General features: G+C 43.4%; 2 protein-coding genes across 4 annotated transcripts in view; both read left to right on the forward strand.

Annotated features, from left to right (window-relative positions):
- Window positions 1-23,908, forward strand: part of LOC124113942 (splicing factor 3B subunit 4-like) — a 143,113-nt gene that overhangs the window by 23,596 nt on the left and 95,609 nt on the right. For 2 of the 3 annotated variants that reach the window (XM_048397073.1, XM_048397074.1), the window contains one exon: window positions 12,562-13,548. The exons of the other annotated variant lie outside the window; for it this stretch is intronic. In XM_048397073.1, coding sequence (XP_048253030.1) covers window positions 12,562-13,022 — 461 coding nt within the window. In that variant the 3' untranslated portion in view covers window positions 13,023-13,548. Of the gene's footprint in view, window positions 1-12,561; window positions 13,549-23,908 lie in introns of those variants that run through there. 3 annotated transcript variants of the gene reach the window in all.
- LOC124113944 lies at window positions 17,466-20,215 on the forward strand. Its single transcript, XM_048397076.1, has 3 exons — window positions 17,466-17,572; window positions 18,812-19,030; window positions 20,132-20,215. The coding sequence occupies exons 1-3, from the start codon at window positions 17,521-17,523 to the stop codon at window positions 20,182-20,184; spliced, it is 324 nt and encodes a 107-aa protein (XP_048253033.1). The 5' UTR covers window positions 17,466-17,520; the 3' UTR covers window positions 20,185-20,215.

Raw genomic sequence — 23,908 nt, forward strand, 5'->3', positions numbered from 1 at the left:
ATTACATGAAATATGTCGTCAAAGCGTTTTCCTTTTGTTATAAAAGTTGAAACAGTAAATGTACTAACGTTATACAAGTATCGATGCTCACGATGTCAATCTCTGGATTGTCTGGTCGAGACTCGATTATTTACAGACCGTCGTAATATAGCTGGAATATTGCTGAGTGTGGCGTTACACAACAAACAAACAAACAACACGTAATACAAGTGTCTGTGAATCGAGAACAACCCAAATTTCGCCAAGAATACTCAAGCAAGCGACGGTCCCGTCTCCACTTTGCCAGAAAACCACGGCCTTTCAGTCCTGATTCTACAGTAAGGTCACTATTGCACAAAAGTTGTATACGTGTTGTTGCGTTGTCCAGTGTTAGTATGTGACCTACATGGAAGTCGCGTTGAAACCCTAGACGAACTGTACAGAGGACAAGTTGTTGGCTCAGATTTTAGAATTCTAAATGATCCTTGTCACCTTTAAAACCAATGTTATACTCCAATCACACCAAAGTAGTTCTCAAAACGTTCGTGAAAATGTTGTCGAACGGGCTCCAACTGTGTATGAACGTAGTGGACGTAGTAGAAACTATTGATAGTCTTTTAACGAACTTTATGGACGGGCACGGACGGGGAGGGTGCTCTTGAACTTTGAGTCTGCCCAAGATTTTATCCCGTCCATTCCGTCTTGCAATAAGTCGGATTGAAAAGGTACTTAAAACGAGAAAGACGTATTACCAACGGAATTGGCGTACTTCGAACCTACTAGGGACGTGTTGCGACGTGGTGCAGTAGGACATAAATTTCAGTACGTCTGCACACCGACCGGATCCGTTTGTTAATCGTTCATCCCGTTCGGTGACAGGCCCAGTTGACTGCATTACGTCCTTAGTCAATCCTTATTCCGTGCAAATACTTTTCAAACCAAATATAAAATTCTGAAGCAGTTTGCAACACGTTTCTACATGGTTCTAAAGGTTCTTAGTAGGTTCTCATAAAATTCTCCTAGTTTTGAGTATGTTTATGCAGTTTTCACGCAGTTCTTTCTACAACCATCGTCTCAAGTACGATAGGATAAGCTAGGGTACACATACAGCTAGGGTTTCAGGTTCATCAGATGGGCTTGAGATTTCGGGCAGTGCGCATCGTTTCCTGACGTGAAGATGTTCAAGATTTGTGCCCAGAACCATGGATAACTTTGCATACATTAAACATTGAATGTTGGTTTTATCCATTTATGCTGGAAGTAGAGGAAGAGTACAAGGAGATGGTAGAGGAAGAAAGGAGGAGACAAGGAAGAAAGGAGGAGACAAGTAAGAAACTGTTGGGTGAGGAAGTGGCTGAAACATGAGAGGAGAATAGTTGTGGGACATTATCATCAGCTGATGGAGGAGCTCCGTCTGGATGATCAAGAGTCCTTCTATAACTTCTTGAGAATTACCCCACCCATGTTTGACGAACTTCTTGAACGAATCACCCCCTTCATTAAAATAAACAAGACACCAACTACAGAAAGGCTCTGGAACCCGGTATGAAGCTTGCCATCACACTGCATCATCTGGCAATTGGAGATTCCTATGCCACCTTGCAATATGAATTGAAGGAAGCCCCAAAACGCAATATGCTTGTTGGTGAAACATGTCTGTGAAGCCTTGGTGATGGTACTTAAGAAAGAAGTCATCACATGCCCTGTTGACAGAGGCACTTGGGAAGAAGTTGCTGAGAATTTCCGCATGCGCTGGAAACTCCCACATGCCTGTGGTGCCCTCGGTGGGAAACATGTTGCCATCAGAAAGCCTCCCAGGCTGGAACTATGTACCACAACTACAAAGGCTTCTTTTCAGTCGTAATAATGGCCCTGGTAGATGCTGATTACAAATTTATGTGGATAGTTGTTGGTCTTTTTGGAAGCCAGTCTGTTTAGAAAATGACTCCTTTCATGTTCCCGAGGCAAGAGAGTTAACATATTATAAAAGTCCAGTTTCCATCCTTGCCGAACTAGACAGGTATTATGGAGTTACATTTTGGCTGGACTAACGAGCCTATGCATAGTCCAATAAAAATCGCGCACCGAAATCGAAATCCGGTTCGTAAGTTTTGTAATCAACGTGCTCACATGATTTGAAGCACTTCGTGATGTAAGGTCGTTTTATCGCAATATAGATCTTGATTGTCGATCAGATCGTTTTGTCTGGGCGCCGCCATTTGTTTGAAGCAAATGCAAGTGATACGAGAGGTGGAATCTGATTGGTCCATAGGAGAGTCATAGAGAGACATAACTCATAACAGCCACTGGTGGCGCTACGAGCCAAGGAATTCCAGCCTACTTCGGCAAGGGTGGAAACTGGACTTTTAAAGTCAGTTAACTCTCTTGCCTCGGGGAGATGGACTCTGTTGGACTCCCTCAACCTTCACCTTGGCCATATTCAGGCCGTCACCTGACTACAGAACAAATGATTGCATTTCTAGAGCCAGACGTGTGGTTAAAAATGTATTTGGCATTCTGACCCAGAGATGGAGAGTCCTCTTGTCAACAATGCAGCTGTTGCCAGTGACTGTACAGACCATTTTTGAAGCTTATGTGTGCCTTCTCAACCTCATCCGTACCCGAAACCCAGCCATTCAAAACATTCAAGTGGATGCTGAAGATGCTGCACACATCCTCATCCCTGGTGCCTGGAGACAAGATGCCAACCTGCCAGACTGCCACTTCCCACAGGGAGGAAACAGGGACACTGTTTTGGGCAAGAGGCAAAGGGACTATTTAAGAGCTTATTTCAATAGCCCAGCAGGATGGGTGCCATGATTGAACTATGAGAGCCATGATTGAAACACTGTTTGATGTTGAATTTTAGCTTATGACTTTTTAACATTCTAATGTCTATTGGTAAAAAAATGTTCTGTTACCATCAGATGTCAAGCTGTGGTGTAATGAAAGTTTTCTATCTGAAACGATGTTGTCTTAGTTGATTTAATCACGTTTTTTTACAATATACATGGCATTGTATCTATACACATGCACAAACGTTAAGCGCTACCCACCATATTTGTGAGCTGTTACTTTTGGCACTTAATGATGACTATTATAACGAGATGTACGATTGTTATAAGCCGTATGTGTAAACCTCCTGTGATACAAAAGTTGTCCCAAAGCAAGTTTATCTCGTGTTCCAAAAGAATATGAGTAGAAAGGAATTTTACCCAATGCCAGAAATTGAAGGTTTAGAAAACATTGAAAAGCTTTTTTTGTCATGTAACTTTCATGATATCAGCAGACCATATCAGGTGTCACATAGACACCCTAGGGAGTCTATTGCAAGACAGAAACGTCAGTAACGTGTGTATGATCCACGACATTGACCACAGCTTCAACCCCACGCCTTATACTCATTACAAGTCGTTGAATGCTTCTCTGAGGCAAACGAGATTTTGAACTGGGGGATCACGATGACTGATTTTCCGGCCAAGAATGTCCCAGAGATGATCAATCGGATTAAGATCCTGACTACAGGCCGGCCAAGGAAGAGTGGCAATAGCTTCTTGACGCAAATAAGCCAAAACTGCATGATTTCTTAGTGGTCTAGCATTGTCGTCCATGTAAACAGGTCTTGTCTGAAGAGGATGGTTGTCAAAATGAGGGACTACCACTGGACGAAGAACGGCATCTTGGTATTGTTGGCCATTCAGGTTTCCACGAATTGTCACCAGGGGAAGTTTGCAGCCGAAGGAAATACAACCCCATATCATGACAGATCCCCCGACACATGCTAAGGTCTTCTGGATGTTCCTTTGTGCAAAACGAGTGTTACATTCCCCCCAAACACGTATTCGACCATCAACAGTTCGTAGCAGCATTCGACACTCGTCAGACCAATGGATCCTTCTCCAGTTGGCCAAGTTCCATCGACTACGGGCACGACACCATATCAGACGATTCCGCATGTGCCTCTCAGTCAGTTGAGGACGTTTTACTGGTCTTCTGGCGTTATAACCAGCCGCTCTGAGGCGACGCCTTATGGTCATCGTCGAGAGTCTCTGATTGGTAATCCACTGCAGTCTTAAATCTGTTGAAGTGGCAAATCGATTTCGTCTGACTATCCTGAAAAGACGTCTATCCTCTCTGTTAGAGGTCTTTCTTGGCCTACCTGACCTATGCCTGTCATTGACATCATTGGTTTGACCATGTCTGACAATCAAACGAGTGATAACACTATGATGACGACCCATTCGTCTTGCAATGGCCCTGCATGACATGCCAGCATTTGTCATGCCTATCACTTGCCATCTTTCAGCGTTCGTTAACTTTTTCCTCACCATGGCTGATTTTCAACCTCTATTGGAAGGGGTATCTCACACAGGAGCAATATGCAACCACGTGTCTGAAACTTGAATTTCACTATTTATTGGGTAGGGGAACTGCAGCAACACGTAAAGCACGCCCTCCTTGTGGTATCTGGACAAATTTGGGTTCATGAAACTATGGAAGCCTAGTTCAGTCATACATCATCATATTTCGTAATTCTGATTCCAAACACGTGAAATCAAGAGACTATGAATATGGTGGCGCTTAACTTTTGTGCATGTGTATATCTGTCGCAGAGGCTTATGCAGGGTAATGGAGACACAAAAGCATGCTGTTTTTACAACTGGATTTATTCCAATGATGGTCCACAATCCAGTATCTTACGTGACCCCAAACTGAATGGTCCTTTCCCAGTGAGAGTTGTGACTAGAAATCTAAGTACAATGATAATAAATATATTTAACTCACCCCAAACTGAATGGTCCTTTCCCAGTGAGAGTTGTGACTAGAAATGGTGCACATAGTAAAGGTATGAAGTACATGACCAAGGTGGTCATGTGACGCGGGAAATACAAAGCCAGGCCAAGCTGACCGGCAGAGAACAATAAGCTAGGCTGAAACCGCAGTAGCCTTAGCACAAAGAATCAATCACCACATGTTAGATTATGTTACTGAGGTGTGAGTTAGTGGACTAAGTAAACTAATTTATTTAATAAATACAATAAAATACCTATGTTTTGGATAAGTTTATACTAAACTACTTTTAAAATAATCCCAAATATATACATCCTGCCACATACTCCCCCCTATTGTGAAATGGCGTCCCGGCATTTCCTGAAACAAACACAAATACAGATATTAGGCTATATACAAATTCATAATCAGAGGTGTAGAATTCTAAGAATTCGTGACCAGTGAGAGTATGGCTCTGTAGGCATCGGCGGGGAGGTCCTTCAATGTTCCATTTTCTGCTAGTGATCTCAGGTAGTTGGCTCTTCTCTCCCAATCTGCTGGTGGTACCACTGTTTGTGCCATAGTATACTCACCACTGGTGATCCAAGCTGGTTGACGCCTTTCCCTTCCAGATCGTCTTGGTGGCGTCGAAGGAGAAGGTGCTGTCTCCTCATGGGTTGGCAGGCTTTCTTCAGAGTGAATTTCTCCCTCTGTTGGAACATCTCCTTCCTTTGGTAATGTCTCCTCTTCGTCCACAGGTTGCACCCGAGGCTCTGTCTCACCTGTCTGTGTCACATCCTCCTCCCTCCCCTGAATCGCGGCATCAGGTAAACTCGCTGTAGAGTGGTCCTGATCCAAGACTGTTTCAGTGGAGTCATCTTCAGCAATCTCAGCACTGTTCCCTTCAACAGCGATGACTGAAGTCTTCGGGACTGACTCAGCAGGTGGAACTTCTGTCACTAGTAGAGTTACATCTACTTCACCATCGACACTGTCGCAATCAGTTGAGTTTGGCTCTTCTGTGCTGACATCTGTCTGGTCCTTCTTTTCTTCCTGTTCCTGCCTTCTCTTCCTTGGTGCTGGTGTTGGTCGTTGTTGAGATGATGGTAACAAGGAGCCGATGGGCAACAAGAGATTCCGGTGTAAGGTCCTCTTCTTCCCATCACCATTCTCCTTCTGGACGACATAGACGGGTATCTCAGGATTCGGTTGACTTTCCACAATGTAAGTGTCCTCTTCCCATCTGTCAGCAATCTTATGCTTACCATCAAAAGCAACAACCTTGACTAGAACCCTGTCCCCTGGATGTACTGTAGCACCCCTGATCTTGAGATCATAGTACTTCTTCTGCTGTTGTCTTGCCTTCTCTGCTGCTGTGGCTGCTGTCTGGTAGGAGTCCGAAAGTCTCTTCCTTAGACAGTGCACATAATCAGTGAGAGATTTCCTTTCTTCTGGCCTGTCTATCCCAAAGGCAAGTTCAACTGGCAGTCTAGGCTGTCTACCAAACATCAAAAAGAAAGGGCTCTCTCCTGTGGAGTCATGTTGGGTGCTGTTATAGGCATGGACAAGGCTTGCTACATGGGATTTCCAGTCTGTCTTCTTTGTTGGCTCCAGTGTTCCTAACATGTCAAGCAGAGTACGATTAAATCGCTCGCACATGCCGTTTCCTTGGGGGTGATACGGTGTTGTCCTCGATTTGTCGATTCCAGCCACTTGACACAGTTCCTTCACTAGTCGACTCTCAAAGTTGGCACCTTGATCAGAATGTATCCTCTGAGGAAAACCGTAGTGTACGAAGAAACTGTTAAAAAGGACTTCTGCGGTTGTACGGGCAGTCAAGTTCCTTGTAGGGAATGCTTGTGCATAACGAGTGAAATGGTCCGTAAGTACCAAGATGTTCTGGTATCCACCTTTTGATGTTTCCAAGGTCAAGAAGTCGATGCAGACCATCTCAAGTGGCTGACTAGTGCTGATGTTATGCAGTGGAGCTCTTGCATTAGTTGGGATCTTTCTCCTGATGCATCTCTCACAGCTCTTGATCCATAGATCGACATCACGTGACATCCCTGGCCAGTAAAATCGATCTCTACACAGGGATAAGGTACGTTCCCGTCCAAGGTGGCCAACATCATCATGTAGTCCTCTTAGAGCCTTGTTCCTAAACGCAACTGGTAGTACAAGTTGCCTCTTCTCCTTGCCATTGATGTTGGTACACCTATAAAGCACTCCATGGTGTAGTTGTAAGTGGTCTATCTCCCGGCGAAGATTTACTGGGACTTCTGGTCTCCTTCTGTTCTGAAGATTTGCAATAATAGGACCTAGTTCAGGATCTCTGCGCTGAGCCTTGTGCCAATCTCGTGTAGATAGACTTGGTAGTTCACTGCCATTTTCATCTTCATCAATAACTTCTGCACTGAAACAGAGACTCTCCACGTAGTTTCTTGGTTGCAAACTTCCACAAATGCCTTGTACTTCATCTGTTGCAATGTCTCTGTCTTCAGTCTTTGGTAGTCTGGATAAGGCATCAGCATCTGTGTTCCCTTTGCCTGGCTTATACTTGATGTTGAAGTCAAAGGAAGCTAGGGCTGCTAACCAGCGATGTCCAGTGGCGTCCAGCTTTGCAGATGTTAGGACATAAGTAAGAGGATTGTTGTCGGTGTAGACAGTAAAGTTGTGTCCGTACAGGTAGTCATAGAACTTCTCTGTTACTGCCCATTTCAGTGCTAGAAACTCTAACTTATGCGCTGGATAATTCTTCTCTGCCTTGTTGACTCCTCGGCTGGCATAAGCTATAACTTGCTTTGTTCCTTCTTGCTCCTGGTACAGCACTGCTCCTAATCCAAAAGAACTTGCATCAGTGTGTAGCTCAAAGGGCTTGCAATAATCTGGATACCCAAGGATTGGAGGTGATGTAAGGGCATCCTTCAGCTTCTGGAATGCAGCTTGCTGACTAGTCCCCCAATGCCAGGGTAATCTTGCTTCCGGCTTCTTTCCTTTCGGTCCTTTCTTCTTCACTGTTGGAGGTAAGAGATCACTAAGTGGTCGGGCTATGTTGGAAAAGCTCTTCACAAATTTCCAGTAATAGCCAGCAAAGCCAAGAAAGCGGCGAACTTCTTCAGGGTTGCGTGGAGTAGGCCAGTTCACAATATTTTTAGTTTTAGCAGGATCTGTCTGGATCCCCTCAGCTGAAACAATGTGACCAACAAACTTCACCTTCTCCCTGAAGAATTCCCATTTCTTGGGGTTCAGCTTGATTCCACTCTCCCATAGTCTCTGTAGGATCTTCTCTAGTCTGACTAGGTGGTCCTCAAAGGTGTTGGAGAAGACGATGAGATCATCTAAGTAGATCATACAAAGTTCGAGGTGCAGATCTCCAAGCATGTCCTCCATTTGTCTCTGGTAAGTAGCAGGTGCGTTCACAAGTCCAAATGGGAGTCTATTATATTCATAGAACCCAAGTGGTCCAACCGTGAAAGCTGTTCTGGCCTTGTGCTCCTCAGCAACATCAATCTGGTGATATCCTGACTTCATGTCCATGACAGAGTAGAATTTGCTCCCTGCTAACTTATCAAAAATCTCCTCGATCCGGGGTAGAGCGTAACTGTCTTTAACGGTCCGATTGTTAAGAAATCTGAAGTCCACGCACATCCTCAGGGAATTGTCTTTTTTGCGAGCAAGCACGATGTTAGAAGCCCAAGGGCTGTGTGAGCGTCGAATAATTCCACAAGCTAACAGTTGCTTGAGATGATCCTTGACCTCAGGAAACATGGCTGGTGGTATCCTCCTATGTCTCTGTTTGAATGGTACCTCATCTGTTAGCTCGATCCTGTGCTGTACAGTTGTAGAATGACCAATGTCCATATCCCCAGTAGAGAACACATCGCTGTATCTCTTTAACAGATCCTCACATAACTTCTGTTGATCTTCAGTTATTGTTGGAGATATATCCACCTTGTCCAAAGGATGTTCCATGTCCTCCTTCACCATTTTCTCAAGGTCAATTGTTGATACCTCCTCAATCCGAACTGGTTGAATCTCACACACTAAAGCTCTCGGGGGAATGACTACAGTTTGAGATGACAAGTTAGATACCTGGACCGGGATGTACTTATTTTTGTAGTTGAATCTGAAAATAGCAGATCTCCAATCCAGGTGGCACAGCAGCATTTGTTGTTTGCTGTATCATCACACAGGTATCTCGATAGGGGAGTTCCTTGTCAATGTAGCCTCGGATGGTGGTTGTGGTGTTAGGAGGGACAATGATCTTGGTACGCTCATTACACTTCACAACACCCAGCTTCCCAAAGTTCTTCTTTAGAGCCTTGTCCTGAAGCAAAATACTCCTAAAAGCTAAATACCAGGAAGTATGTAGCTCAGCTGTCTGAAGGAAGTTGGTCCCACTCCTTGTCTTGCAGTCTTCCATAAGCGGATAAAGGAAATTTGTTCCTAACAAGACTGGTACAGTAGAATTATAGGCACTATCAGGTACAACTAAACACAAACACATGCTTGGTTCCTTCAATGCCTCCATTCCACAAGTACCTACTTCTACAACAATATAACCACTATACGGAAGAGATTTACCATCAGCACACTCTATATGAATAAAGTCCTTCAGGGGCTTGATCTCTGTTCCTGAAAGGTGTTCCTTGTGGAATGACTCAGAAACAGTAGACACAGTGGATCCAGTATCAAGCAGAGCCTTGCATGATATTCCATTGATTGTAACTGATGTTTCACTTGCTGATCCAATGAGTCCAGGAGGTAGCTGAGGACGAACTTCAGTGGGGCTCTGTCTATATGAACCTAACGTCTGCCCCTTGACATAGGTCCTCTCCGGTTTAAATATACTCGTCTGTGGTCTGTCCTGATCAAACAACCAATCTGGAGGTGTCCAGGTTGTCCACAGTTGTAACAGCAACGCTCCTCCCTGCGCTGTGGTCTATGAGGTAAGTGTTCCACTTCCCCTTGAGGTGCAAAGTCCAGGCCTTGCATGGCTCCTGATATCCTTGGTGGTGCTGGAGGAAGTCGGTGCTCCAAGTTATCCATTTTAGCTGAAAGCTTGAAAATAATCCCCTTCAGCTCTGATATCTCGGAGCTCTCGGCTATAGGTGTAGCAATGGCTTGCTTAGCTGGAGCTGCTGACGAGGTCTTCTGTGGTTGAGTTTTGAACTCCTTCATCCTCACTTCTAGTCCATACTCTATTCGACGGATCTCTACCCTGAGACGGTCAAAATCTGTGATGGTATCGAACTTGTGGCCGCTAATGTCCTTCAGTTCTTGACGTAGACCCATCCAGAACACATTACGGAGCATCTGGTCAGCATCCATGTCCTTCAAGAAACCTTGACTCTTGACATCATACAAGAGGTCTTCAAGTCGACATCCCCATGTAGTCACATCTTCAGAAGGACCCTGTCTTGCACTGTAGAACTGGGCTAGGAGGGTCTCTCCTACCTCGCTAGGCTTGAAGATACTCTTAAGTTTCTCAAATATTCGGGAAATGGAAGCTGAAGTCGCATCACTACTCTAGCTGCATTACCACGAAGAGAACGATGTATAGCCTGGATGACATCTTCTCTAGGGTGAGTCTCATGTTGTAACAAACGCTCAACCTCATACTGCCATATATCAAAAGAAGCTTCCCCCTTGGCTGCAGGATCACCTGAAAAAGAGGACAACCTTGGTGTCTGTCTGACACTTAGGCTCTTAAAACTCTGCAGTGGTTCTGTTGGGTTATGTCTGAACGAGGCATATGGTACTTCTTCTGTCTTCACTTGAGTTGGGACAGTCGAATGGCTCTCCATCCACTGTTTGAGTTCAACACCAGATCTTACATCTGGGTCAACTCCCAGCTTCTGAAGAGAAGCCATGACTGTCTCAAACTCCTCCTCAGATAGATCAGCCATGCTGATAATACATAGACTGCAAGGTAATAAACTGAATACTGAAATGAAGAATGTACCTGCAACCTGGAAATAACAAAGTGAGCAATATATGACGTGTCCCCTCAAAAGGTGAGTGGGGCACACTACCAAACAAAATGAAATGAGTGTAAGCCTCTGCGACAAATGGCATCCCACCAGGGATGCCATTTGTCGCAGAGGCTTATGCAGGGTAATGGAGACACAAAAGCATGCTGTTTTCACAACTGGATTTATTCCAATGATGGTCCACAATCCAGTATCTTACGTGACCCCAAACTGAATGGTCCTTTCCCAGTGAGAGTTGTGACTAGAAATCTAAGTACAATGATAATAAATATATTTAACTCACCCCAAACTGAATGGTCCTTTCCCAGTGAGAGTTGTGACTAGAAATGGTGCACATAGTAAAGGTATGAAGTACATGACCAAGGTGGTCATGTGACGCGGGAAATACAAAGCCAGGCCAAGCTGACCGGCAGAGAACAATAAGCTAGGCTGAAACCGCAGTAGCCTTAGCACAAAGAATCAATCACCACATGTTAGATTATGTTACTGAGGTGTGAGTTAGTGGACTAAGTAAACTAATTTATTTAATAAATACAATAAAATACCTATGTTTTGGATAAGTTTATACTAAACTACTTTTAAAATAATCCCAAATATATACATCCTGCCACATATCTATGCACTGTCTTTCTGAATCGACTTCTCTTTGAAGGCATGATGTGTACAGGTCGGAGCCCTGAACTTGAACGAAGGCTCTAACGCGTTCAGTACTCATGGAGTCGGGCCAGGACGGGCCACCACGCGAATACACTCGCACTAGGGACGATCGGGATGAGGACGTCGTGCGAACGAGTTGGTCAGGTTAAGAATTAGTTTGAACTGGCTTGGACGCATTGTGAACGAGGTAGAGAACAAGGTTGAACTGGTTAAGAACGGGTTGAGAATGGCTACGGACGTGCTCGAACTGCTTCGACACGTTGTCGGCATGCGGTGCACTTTTACACGATCTGAGCTGGATACACACGTACTGCAGACTGGCCAAGAACGAGATAAGAACGAGATAGACGTATTGAGGACAGCTTTTGAACGAATGCGTATCGTATTTTACGCTAAACTACGCGTTCGACAGTGATCACAGCCCGTCCTAGTATTTAGTTTAGAACGGGGTAGAACAACTTTGGTGTGATGGTAGCATAACCATCAAGTGATGGTAGCATAACCATCAAGTGTTCAGTCGAATAGGTCTTGTTAGGATTTTAGCGCGCTGTCACTCGTCTGCATATTGTTTCATGTGTTATTTCATAATCACTCGGGGGCACAGTCGTCTAAAGCGCCGCGATTCACTGTGCAGAGTTGCGTCCCTTGGACACGCCAGAAACCTATGATCGTGGGTTCGAATCCCGGTTCGCCCCAATTATGTTTCTAGGTTTGTCAGCACCATACCCGAGCTCATGGGTTTCACGTAAGTGGTAAACATCCGAGACCTGCATCACTTCGGGCTTTCCTCCCACATTAAGCTGACACGCCGTGCTATAACTGGAATACTATTAAAAGCGGCGTTAAACCCAACTTACTCACTACTCACTCATAATCACTCAATGTACGCCTTTCAGTAGTCACAGTCGCTTGTCAGTATTCATTTTATTCTGATTTGCTTACTGCCGCCAAATTGTGGTCTGTGTTTACAGATGTGTCTTGCAATGATATACAAATAGTTCTCTCGCGGGCAACACATTGTTTTGTGTATCTTAACCTCGCAGCCATAAACCGTTTAAAACGTGTTTAAACGAACTTCCTTTTGAGTTCGACTTATCGTTACTTGGTAAGAAATATGTCACTTGTATGAACAGCATGTAAGTATGTTCTGCGTCCATTGTAGGTATCCCGAGACCGAGACCGGAAGCGCCAGACGCTCCAACACCGAGACCGGAAGCGCCGGACGCTCTAAGACCGAGACCGGAAGCGCCAGACGCTCCAAGACCGAGACCGGAAGCGCCGGACGCTCTAAGACCGAGACCGGAAGCGCCAGACGCTCCAAGACCGAGACCGGAAGCGCCGGACGCTCTTAGACCGAGACCGGAAGCGCCAGACGCTCCAAGACCGAGACCGGAAGCGCCGGACGCTCTAAGACCGAGACCGGAAGCGCCAGACGCTCCAAGACCGAGACCGGAAGCGCCGGACGCTCTAAGACCGAGACCGGAAGCGCCAGATGCTCCAAGACCGAGACCGGAAGCGCCGGACGCTCTAAGACCGAGACCGGAAGCCCCGGACGCTCCAAGACCGAGACCGGAAGAGCCGGACCCTCCAAGACCGAAATCTCCGAAAACTGTGAAAGCATGAAATGAGATACACCTTACTTTCTGCTTCACGCCCCGGATCGCCAACTCATCGGAACTGAAGGGCTTTGTGGCAACTGTATAACTGTTAGATTTACAAAATGTAATACCCCCTGTGGATTTAGATCAAGGCAGTTGTATGTTAGTACTGATTAGTTTACTGCCAGCGTTTCTAACTTGTGACTATTCGCCCGTTGGACGTGTCTCACGCTGTGTGAGTTCAACTTGTATCTGCTTACTCAAAGCCTCCATGCTTTAGCTTTGCTTATTTTTAGTGTTAATGAATCCTTAAACAAACAGACATATGTTTCATTTAGTAATTTTGGCACCAAGGCCCAAAGCATATCAACATTTGTCACGTGATGTACATTAATAGATTTTAAAGTTACACTTTAATACCCTGCTACAAGGGGGGAAATGTATACCATAAACGAGTATATTTTTCACATATAAGTAAAACATGGTTTTCATCCTCTTCGCCTCCTTGTAAACAATTTGTACAAACAGAATAAAATACCACCGTCTGTGAACCTGCGTCATATTCTCAACTCCAAAAGAAACGAGATGTTCGATGGGTGATATCATTAAACATAAATGATGTAAAATTATAAAATAACTACACTTTGAAAAGGACGACGTTACATTTTATTTTACATGGTAACATTCCCCAACACGCGACTTGCGATAATTGCACGCACGTCTCTGGAAAATAGATAAAACGTGTAACACTCCTTATTACCAGAAGGTTTGAGAAGATTGAAATTGATTCATCGGACACCTTGGTATCTGGTCTCAAACATTAGCTGTTGGTTTTGTAGTTTGATTTTAAGTTTGACATAAAAACACCCTGTCCCGTCTAACTCTGGAAAACTGGAAGTTGTTTGATCAAGGTTACAACATTCAAGGCCTCAGTAAAGCTTTCAACAAGTTTTATGGTAGACATGTTGAGGTCATTTCCAAATTTAACGCATCAGTGACAAAATGATGTCAGATGCAATTACCTCTTTTGACATGTACCATATGTTCCCATGTTTTTTTAAGGTGAACAATTGACTTGCCTTTCCACGTTTTTGTGACGGGTGCCACTAGTGGGGAAGGATACACTCACCCTTTCGCAAACACCTGGTATCATCACTTTTGATAGTGATTCATGTAGTCGAAAGGGTTTTGTCGCTTTATTTACTGAAGCTGGATGGAACATGTCACGAGTTGGCAGACACATTGATGTCCATCATTCCACAACTTACATGCTTCAGGAACATCACCAGTTGACCAACAGTGCAGATTATCGTCCATTAAGTGACCGACAGCGTGTGACGCTCGATAGAGAAGATCAGTTGATGGTGACGTCACATCTACGCAATAGAATCCCACGTACAACCACAGCTCCTCAAATGACGTATGGGACTCGCAACAGACCAATCAGCCATACCCGTTACTGAATGTGATTCATAAAGACTTTTGAACGTCGTGATCTTGAATCCGTAAAGATGTTTATGAAATGCTCTCTTAAGTGAAATCAAATAATTATGTTGTCATATGATGCCAATTTTGACTTGTTTCTGTTAACAAAGATCACTTTTCTAGCATGTAACTTTTACCACTTCAAATTCGCGTTGAGTGTACATTTACCTTAACATCGTGCAAGGAAATTCCCAATTTACAATAAGCTCTGATAAAACTTTTATCTTTTAAACCAATTAAAATATGTTTCAGTTTGTAAGAATGGTTTTACTTGGCTGTCATTGCTGAGATAAAGTGATGGAGAAATCAAGGGCATGTATTTGTAGTTCGCGAGAACCACAAGGCTAGGCCCAGAGCCCCGGAGATACAGAGGATGGCCACTGTCCGGAATTTAGAGAGCAATTTGGGGGCTCTTTCCATGCCGTTGATGCATTACGTCAGAAATGAAATGAAGTGTACATAAAATCTCTGACACACCTTTCACTGTCAGCCCTCGTTTCGCTACGCCTATCGTGAAGACCATGGGAAATAAGATTACACAGCCGAGATTTGGCCTCCATGTTAATTTTTAAATCACGCATTTTAGATTTAAGAGTTTCATTTTCCTCCTCTAATTCTGTTAACCTGCGATTGCAGTCAAACGTAAACGTCTCAAACTTGTCATTGAGCGATGAGAACTGTCTGGATCGATTTAGTGTTATAGCGAGATCAGAGAGGGTGATGGCTTGACTGTCCGAGTTATCTGTCACAACACACTGACCAGATACATTTTGAGGGATGGTAAGGTCTGGATACGATTTCCCGATGTTGTAGATGGGTGATTGTATTTTCATGATTCAAATAAAAGTGTTTTCTATTAAAAACAATCCAGGCCCCTCGGCTGGCTATGGCACTGCTGTAGCTTTGGTAACGTAATCGTAATGACAGCCTTATGGAATTTGATATTAACATGCACATACAGATAGAAAGTTGCCCGCTCGGAGACCCTGGTGTGTCCTTGAACCTGTTATTAACCCGATAAATTGTGTGTTTATGATCCCTGTAATAGTATCATTGAAAATGTATCACTTCCGATTTTAAACATGGCTGCTTTGGCATCCACCTTGATATCAACCATTTTGTATTGGAATATATGCAGTAACTAAAGTGTTTGTCAAGAAATGCAGCTTTTTCTTCATCTCACACGTCGGTGGAATAGCTTTAATTGATAACTACATATATTGTGTGATAGATCCTTGATAGTGTGTCTCTAGGAATTGCTTCCATAACTCCTATCCATTTTTTCATTGTCAGTGTGTTACGTACTTAAGTTTTAGTGCTTTTAAACTTTGTGTGTTGCCTAAGACTGAAAGATATACAAAATACGAATGTACATGTAGCCTTTCCTGAAACGAACTGAATAAATACTGTTATTCAGTTTTTAATGGTTAATACAAAAACTCAAGATTGACAAATATAATACACGAATCACTGCAATTACGGTAATCCCAGCGATTATCTCAAAAAACGTGTGTTTATTATGTTTTTGCGTTATACAAGGCTTTCAGTTCGGGAATAATCCACGTCATCTGGAACAAAGGGATCATGTTCACCTTGGTCTTGCTGCGTCAACTGAGGCTGATGTGACTAATCGTGACGTCAGCATTAAAGTTTGTAATTCTAAATACCCAAACGACAAAACCCTTTCCATAATCATAAGACATATCTGTTAAAAGCATTTGTTTCCGTCACAAACACATGCAAAGGCTGGTCAACTGTTCACCTGACAAAGCACGGGAACGTATGGTACAAATCAAAACATGAAGCTGCATTGGACATCTTTTTTTGTCACTGATGTGTGGAATTTCGAAATGTTCTCCACATGTCTAGCATGAAACCTTTTGAAAGCTATACTCTTGAGCAAGAGTTGTATGACGCTTTTTGAAATATTCGTGCAAAAGGCATGCTAGATTTTACCTCAAACTTTGTGACTTGTAGATACCAAAGGCTGGAGCTGGGGCTGCTCGACTTCAAGGGACAGTTGACTTGTTTGTTTGTTTGTTGTTTAACGTCACACTCAGCAATATTCCAGCTATATGACGGGGGTCTGAAAAATAATCGAATCTGGATCAGACAATCCAGTGATTGACATCATAAGCATCAATCCACGCAATTGGAATACGATGACATGCATCAATCAAGTCAGTGAGCTTGACCATCCGATCCCCTTAGTCGCCTCTTACGACAAGCATAGCCGCCTTTTACAGCAAGCATTGGTTGCTGAAGACCTCTTCTAACTCGATCATCACGGGTCAGGACAATTGACTATTGGAACGTCAACACCGTTTTTCATTCAGTCCTGAAGATATATTTTGTCTCTGAATCTTTAAGCAAAGACCTAAATATTAAACAGATTAGTCCATTTAACTGGTCTCTTTTCTTTGTAGCATAGGTTGGCAAATCAGTGGAAGGGAAATGGCTATTGGACCATTTTTGAAATGATAAAACATGTCACCTGCGATAACACACAAAAAATATTGTTTGAACACCACATATGATACATGACACAAGGGATTGTGTGTTTTGAAACTTAAATCTGAGAAGATGAGTCTTTAATTCATCCACACATTTGGAGATATAAAACGGTGTGGCGGAAATTGCAGGCTTGAAATTCGAGGTAACATGACCACATGCATAATGTGACATTGAATAGTATTTTCACATGTCCACTGAAACAATTATCTTCTTTATATGTATGGGGTCAAACACTGAAATATGTCATGCATGTAATTACCACCAACGGAGAAGGAAGTTCGCTCAGTCAGAAGTGGAGATTGTGATATTAGATGGAACTGGATAATTATACATATCTCAAATACCAATGATCGGATATTGGTGATCAGTAGCGTGGACAAACGGACGCACCATGCTGAGTGCTCTTTAAACCAATTGACGCACGGGTCATCCCAACAATTATCGTTCGTAGATTATGGTATATAAGGTAGGTGGAATGAATTAAGAGTATTACTGCTGACGTTTGTGAAGGAACAAACACGAGAATGTACAACGCAACACTTGTCCTCAGCATTGTTTTCTGTTGGAATGTCATTGGTAAGTATATTTCATTTTGCTATGGTCGTACGAGAGGTGAGGTGAAATTGGGATTAACGTCGCGTCCATTATTATTGCACTTATATAGCGACGTGTGTTTGTGTGTATGGCTGCTTGTACTAGTCCGGACTGATGCCGATTTATGGTACTAGCTCACTGAGATACCATGCCGCAGTTTAACATGAATATCCCACTCAGACACAGTATACTGACTCCGAGCCGACAAGTCCTTGATTTAGCCCCTTAATGCCGAGCGCCAAACAGGGTAACAACAAGTACCATCTTTTAACGTCTTTTGGTATGACGTGGCCGGGGATCGAACCCCGGACCTTCCGCTCTCTGGGCGGACGCTCTACCACTAGACCACGGGGGCGGTCCTGGTCCGACGTAGCTGCATATCGTTAATATAGAAAACTGCTGTGCACAAGCTCCTTATTCGAGAACCTTGTACGTAATACTGATGGACAAAAGTAATGCAACAACGCAATATGTTGGAACATTATAGTATAGATACTTCACACTGACAAAATATCACACAGCGAAATCAATGCATATCCGTTACTGGTCATTTGCCAGTACGTTCGGGGTGCGATGTACAACTATGCTTCACCGTTTATAGTCTTAATTTATGTGATGGCCCAGTCATCTCAGGCGCCGCAATTCGCTGTGCAGAGTTGCGTCCTGACAGCACGCCAGAAACCTATGATTGTGGGTTCGAATCCCGGTTTTCCCCAGTTATGTTCCTAGGTTTTCATGGGTTTAACCAAAATGGTTAACGTCGGAGACCTGTATCACTTCGGGCTATCCTCTCACATTAAGCTCACACGCCGTGATATAACTGGAATACTGTTCAAAGCGGAATTAAACACTCACGCACCCACGTATTTTATGTCAATATATTTTCCCTAGGTGCAATCAACATGGCGTTTCAAATTATGTTTGAGGAAATCAGAAAATAATGATTTATCGAAATGTAGACATTATCGTCATATCACCCGTTAAACGTCATCAAACTTCCATGCTACAGGGCGGTCGGGGAGCCTTGTGGTTAAAGCGTTCGCTCGTCACGCTGAAGACTCGGGTTCGATTCCCGACATGGGTACAATGTGTGAAGCCAATTTCTGGTGTCCCCCGCCGTGATATGGCTGGAATATTGCTAAAAGCGGCGTAAAACTCACTCACTCATTCACTCCATGCTACAATTGGCGAAACCTGTTCACGATTATTTCTCACACACAGTATTCGGAGCCACAGTGCCTCACCTGCCCGGTGACATGTCGGGAGCCAACGGACAGAGCATATTCGACTTTGACAAGAACGAAGACGGCGTTGTTAACGGCATGGAGCTGTACAGCGTGTTGACCTACCTCGACGGTAGACTAGGCTACACACCGAAAGAGGCCAGAGTCATTCTCCAATTGGCCGATACTGATGGGGATAACCAACTGGACATTTCAGGTCGGGGCAATCCTCCACTTGTTTTTATGCAAAGGAATTTTAATATAGTGCATACCCGTCAACAATTTCGTGTTATATCAAAATAATAGTTTTATCTTTTCTTATAACAGTGATTTTTCATAATATCATGAATATGTTAATTCATTAATAACACAGTTCATGTGTATTAAAAATGATAAATAAAAGCGACAAAACATTTTCAATAATCATCAGAAATTTCTGTATGATTTCGACTATATGATAAACATGAATTTATGAATCAAATAGTGAAAATGTGACCCACCCTTGGCATAACAAACACATGCCAAGGCAAGTCAATTATTCACCTGAAAAACACAGGAACATATGGTAAATAAATATGAACGGATGATACATTTAAAAGATGGTACTTGTTGTTACAATGCCTGACGCTCAGCAATGAGGGAATAAAGCATGGGTGGTTGAAAGTCTATTTAATAAATGCGAGTGGGGTATCCATGTTAAACATGGTGTCTCACTGGGCAAAGAACTTCAAAAATCTGGACTAGTGCAAACAGCCATACGCATACTTGTATACACATCGCTTTAAGAGTGCAATAATCTTGAACGCGACATTAAACCCCAATTCCCCTCAAGTCTCCTCTAAAAATATGAAGTCGATATTTCACTTGAGTTAATATCACGTCATGCCGCATAAGCCTTTGAACATGTGCCTATTCCTGTTTATCAAATTTCATGACGAGTCATTGGACAAGACATGAAAAGGATCATCATGTAATCCATATAGCTCATTGGAGTATATCAATCTGCCGATGTGACGAATATTGTACAGTAATAAATCTATTCAATAGCGCGTTTCGGGGCGGTGGGGTAGCCTAGTAACTAAAGCGTTCGCTCGTCACGCCGAAGATACGGGTTCGATTCCTCACATTGGTAAAATGTGTGAAGCCTATTTCTGAAGTGATATGGCTGGAACAGTGCTAAAAGCAACATAAATGCATACTCACTCACTCACTCACTCACTCACTCACTCAATAGCGCGTTTCGGTGTGCAATATTTCTTGGTAGATGAAAACGTTAGTAGTATAAGGGAAGATATTAATAACTACATTTTCTTTTCAGATCTTCTGCAGTTGTCCATGCTTGTTGAGACAGAATCACTTCAGCACAAATGACAAGTTAAAAACATATATCGTATGTAACTATTTTTCACATGTATTTGTATAGTTAAGAAAATATACTTTAAAAATAAAATAGTATTTTGCCCCAGTACTGTCTCTAGTTTTATTTGAGTCAAAACACAATCAACGCGGGTGGAACACACCTAGGCGGTTTGGGTTGCCAGACGCGGTGCTGTAGCTGGAATATTGCGCACGTGTTAATGTTTCCTTTACTGAGCCTGTGAACATGTTCCGGTCGGAGAAGAAATTTGAACTACAGTATAGAGGTCATCACGAGAGTCTCGTTTGGAATGGTAAATATCCTGTAATAGGAATAAACCCCACCTGTATTTTGCGACATAATTTCATCCTCAAGTTCATCACAAACGTATTTTCATCTCTCACAAATGGTACTTAAACATTGCATGTTTTCCTGGAAAGTGCAAGATCGGGTTCAGTGACCCATGCTTACCGTAAAAGGCGACTTTGCTTGTCGTAAAAGGCGACTATCGGGATCGGGTGGTCAGGCTCGCTGACTTGGTTGATGCATGTCATCGATCCCAATGTCGGGGATCGAGGCTCATGATATTAATCACTGGACTGTATGGTCCAGACTCGATTAATGATAAACCGCCGTCATATAGTTGGATTATCGCTGAGTGCGGCGTTAAACAACAAACCAACCAACCAACACATTAATATATCCCGTGCAACAGGAATGACATGGAGAAATGCTGAGTATGGACGTGGCGAACAGACAATCCAGGAAGAAAAGCTCGTGATTTCATTAAAATGAACAGACTGTTTCCAGCATGACATTTCATTGGCGGCCTACGCGAGGTCACAGTTTGTTTAACATTGATAAAACGATGTCTTTTCCGCAAGACGAACCACAGGTAGTCACCATAAATAAAGTCCAACCAAATCAACAGTCCCTCCCTTATAGAAGCCGTAACGCAACTTCGTCACAGGGGGACCTGCATCAATTCCACGAACCCAGGTCATCTCGTTCAACGAACTATTCCTTCTGTTTATTATCGGAAGTCGTATGTTTCCACAATCCAAAAATCGTCCTCGGTAAATGACACTTCCAAATATAATACTTACAATTCTTTGTCGTAGATCATTTACTGGACGTCAGACAAATTAACCAACGATTGGTGCGACGACTTGCCCCAGAGGGCTGTTCTGAAATAGTAGCACATCTATGTGAGCAAGACCTCCGACCTGTCAGACAGCACTCTGTTGTGTATTAAATCACGTGCAGCCATGCTGACATGCAGAGGTTGTATTATGACATACTGCTTACGAAATAATGGTTTAACAGAAACCTGGTTTGGACATACGGCACCAGTTTCAGACGCCCAGTGTGATAATAAAAGGTTAGTTCATGTCGAATCATAAATATCACGAAATTGGAGCCATATTCACAATACAAATAGGTAGTGATAGATTTATGGAAATCAGAAATGCCCAAGATGCACAAGCTTTGAGCATAAGGTTTTGCTAAGGTATGCTTGGACCCCAAAAGAGATTAGGTCGTCGGTGCCCGTACACAACGTGTACACAATTGGCATCTACCACCCCATAACTGTTTCTGGAGGCACGCCTGATCGTTCTGTATGGAAACCATAGATACTACATGCAATTGATTAACTCGTGATGGTTTTTCACAACGGTCTGATCGACTTCCATATGTATGTCATGTGCGACATACTTGACCTCCATCGTATTTGGTTTCTGTGATATTTTCACAAATGTGAACAGATGTTAAGTTGAATTACATCAGTAAGTGCACTTAAATTGTACCGACTGGGGGACATCGCTATCCGTGGCATTGTAGATACGAAACGACAACGCCAGTGAATAACCAGTCTCGATTATCCGACGAAACGGATTCTAAAAGGCAAAATGGTGTAAAAATATGTGAAGGGATCTTAGTGATGACATCAGATGTTCGGGAAAAGGGTAAACATGTCCTGTCTTATCGGTAGCACCCGCCACTGACGCAATTATTTACAAAAAGTATGTTGTTTTGCCTCACGCGCATCAGGGCTCCTGTCATGTCACGGTGATATGTGAACAAACCAGACAATCAAGTGATGGAAATCAATTAGGATGATATGCTGACTGATAAACAATTGGCACCATACACCTGTCACGTCCATCTAAATACAGGGGGCACGGGTGGCCGGCCCAGTCGTCTAGGGCGCCGCGATTCGCTGTGCAGAGTTGCGTACCTTTGGCACGCCAGAAACCTATGATTGTGGGTTCGTATCCCGGTTCACCCCGATTATGTTTCTAGGTTTGTCAGCACCATATCCGTGCTCGTGGGTTTCACCGAAGTGGTAAACGTCTGAGACCTGCATCACTTCGGGCTTTCCTCTCACATTAAGCTGACACGCCGTGATTAAATTGGAATACTGTTAAAAGCAACTCACTCACTCACTCACTCATCTAGGTACACGCTCATTAGAGAGTGTCCCGGGCGCTTATTACGTCGAATACGTATATAAATAAAAATGTAAGTGCATTTAATGTGTACATTACCTGCTTGATTCAGCTGTAGTGTGTTCGGTAAACAGCCAGCAAGAAACTACCTAGTTGCCCTTTTCCTTTTATTATCAACCTAAAAGTCAAAACGGTTTATGTAGAATGACAGTATAGACACGACCATGCCGGTCAGGTAGACACGTATCCGGTACAGATCTATCAATACGCCATCAGGTCGGCATTGCACACCACCACCCAAAACTTACCAGCCAGACACAGGCGTAGATTGTTGTCAGTTTGTGTGATAGTGTAACACTGACATTTGGCGTAACGAACCTTCCACAAGATCATATCAGAACAGTGATGAGACGCCACGTGTATCTGCGATCTAGGTTCAGTGATTTCATATACATGACACTATAAATTCACCACAAAATGTCAACTGTTCGCCGAAAGCACTTGTATTTCTCAAAGTTCAACGTCTAAACTTGTAGACGCACGTAAGGTCGGGCACCTTTATACCCCGCACATGGTTGAGGTTGGTGAGTGAAAGAAGAATGTCTAACACGTTTGTCGAGATTTTGGGTCAACATGAAATGATTTAAAGTTGTAGCGAGGACCAATATCCACTCAAGTCAGTCTCGACAAACTATGGCAACCGCCTTGCACAGCCCTCACATGGAACCGTCTGGGAGACTTGTTTCTGATAACATCAACACATATATGCTGATGCGTTTGGAACCTTTCGTAGACTTGTCAAAACCCTTACCATATTCATAAGAAATTTCAGCAGTGTCTATTGTAGATTCCGACTATGTCGTGAGCACAATCAAAAAGTGGTGATACCAGGTTTTCGCGAAAAGGAGAGCGTACCCCACCGTTCGCCTGGAAAAACACGGGAACATGTGGTACTAGTCAAAAATAGGGAACTGCATGATTTTTGTCATGAAATGCGTAAAATTTGGAAATGTCCTCCACGTGTGTACCATAACACTTTTTGAAAGCTTTACTGAGGCCTTGGATGTTGTGACCTTGATCAAACAACTTCTCAGCAGTTTGATGCCGCTTTTTGAAATCTTGGTAGAAAGAGCTTGCTCGGTTGTACCTCTACAGTTTTCAATGTATAGCCAATGTCAGGCTGTATGTGTGTGTAGCTGTATGTGCTGCATATCAGTAGCATCCATAGCCCATGTCAGCCTGTATATGTATTTAGCTGTGTGTGCTGCACATCACTACCATCCCTGGC

Source organism: Haliotis rufescens, unplaced genomic scaffold (assembly GCF_023055435.1).
Source record: "Haliotis rufescens isolate VD_foot unplaced genomic scaffold, xgHalRufe1.0.p SCAF_16, whole genome shotgun sequence".
Lineage (NCBI taxonomy): Eukaryota > Metazoa > Mollusca > Gastropoda > Lepetellida > Haliotidae > Haliotis > Haliotis rufescens.